Genomic DNA, 731 nt, shown 5'->3' on the forward strand with positions numbered 1-731 from the left:
GCAGAAGAATTTTGAATTTTAGTGGATAACACAGAAACACTTCCATGCTTTTGATTAGACTCTTCTCTAGAAACAATTGAAAAAGCAGTTTTAACATCAGGTAAAGGTTCCATTATGAGAATATGACTTTTAACTGTGTTATATGAATCATCAAGACCATTGAGAAATTGCATAAGTTTCATGAGCTTTGAATGATTTTTAGTATGAGTAGCAGCTTCACAAGTGCAATCTGGACACTTTGTTAAGCCATCAAACTCTTTCCATAAACCATCCAACTTATTTAAAAAATCTGAAACAGACATGCTCCCTTATGTGAGCCCATTAATTTGTTGATGAATGTTAAAAACAACAGAACCATCAGCCTTAAAATGAGTTTCACAAAGTTCATTCCAAACATCTAAAGCAAACTCAGAACAAGCATGCCCAATGTAAATAGATTCAGAAAGTGAGTTAACAATCCAAGAACATACAATAGCATTAACTCTGTCCCACTTTAGAGATTTAATAGCATCCTTATTATCTTTTAATTCAGTACCTTCTATAAAACCTTGTTTGTTCCTGGCTTTAAGAGCCCTAGTCATTGAACTTTTCCAAACCCTAAAGTTTTCAGTACCAAGCAATTTGAAACTTATAATAGTTGTTACAGAATGATCCGATGGATGTAAAAAAAGAGGATCATCAAAATCAACAACATTAGTTTTACTAGATGATTCTGGTGGTGTATCACCCAT

General features: G+C 33.1%; 1 protein-coding gene across 1 annotated transcript; it reads right to left on the reverse strand.

Moving 5' to 3' along the window:
- Window positions 1-308: 308 nt before the first annotated feature.
- LOC111891514 (uncharacterized) lies at window positions 309-731 on the reverse strand. The gene has a single exon (XM_023887571.1). It carries the CDS (start codon window positions 729-731, stop codon window positions 309-311), a length of 423 nt encoding a protein of 140 aa, XP_023743339.1.

The sequence above is a fragment of the Lactuca sativa genome, chromosome 4, assembly GCF_002870075.4.
Source record: "Lactuca sativa cultivar Salinas chromosome 4, Lsat_Salinas_v11, whole genome shotgun sequence".
NCBI classification, from domain to species: domain Eukaryota; kingdom Viridiplantae; phylum Streptophyta; class Magnoliopsida; order Asterales; family Asteraceae; genus Lactuca; species Lactuca sativa.

Excerpts from the sequence above, each read along its gene's own strand:
- LOC111891514 (XM_023887571.1), bottom strand. The coding sequence starts at position 731 with ATGGGTGATACACCACCAGAATCATCTAGTAAAACTAATGTTGTTGAT.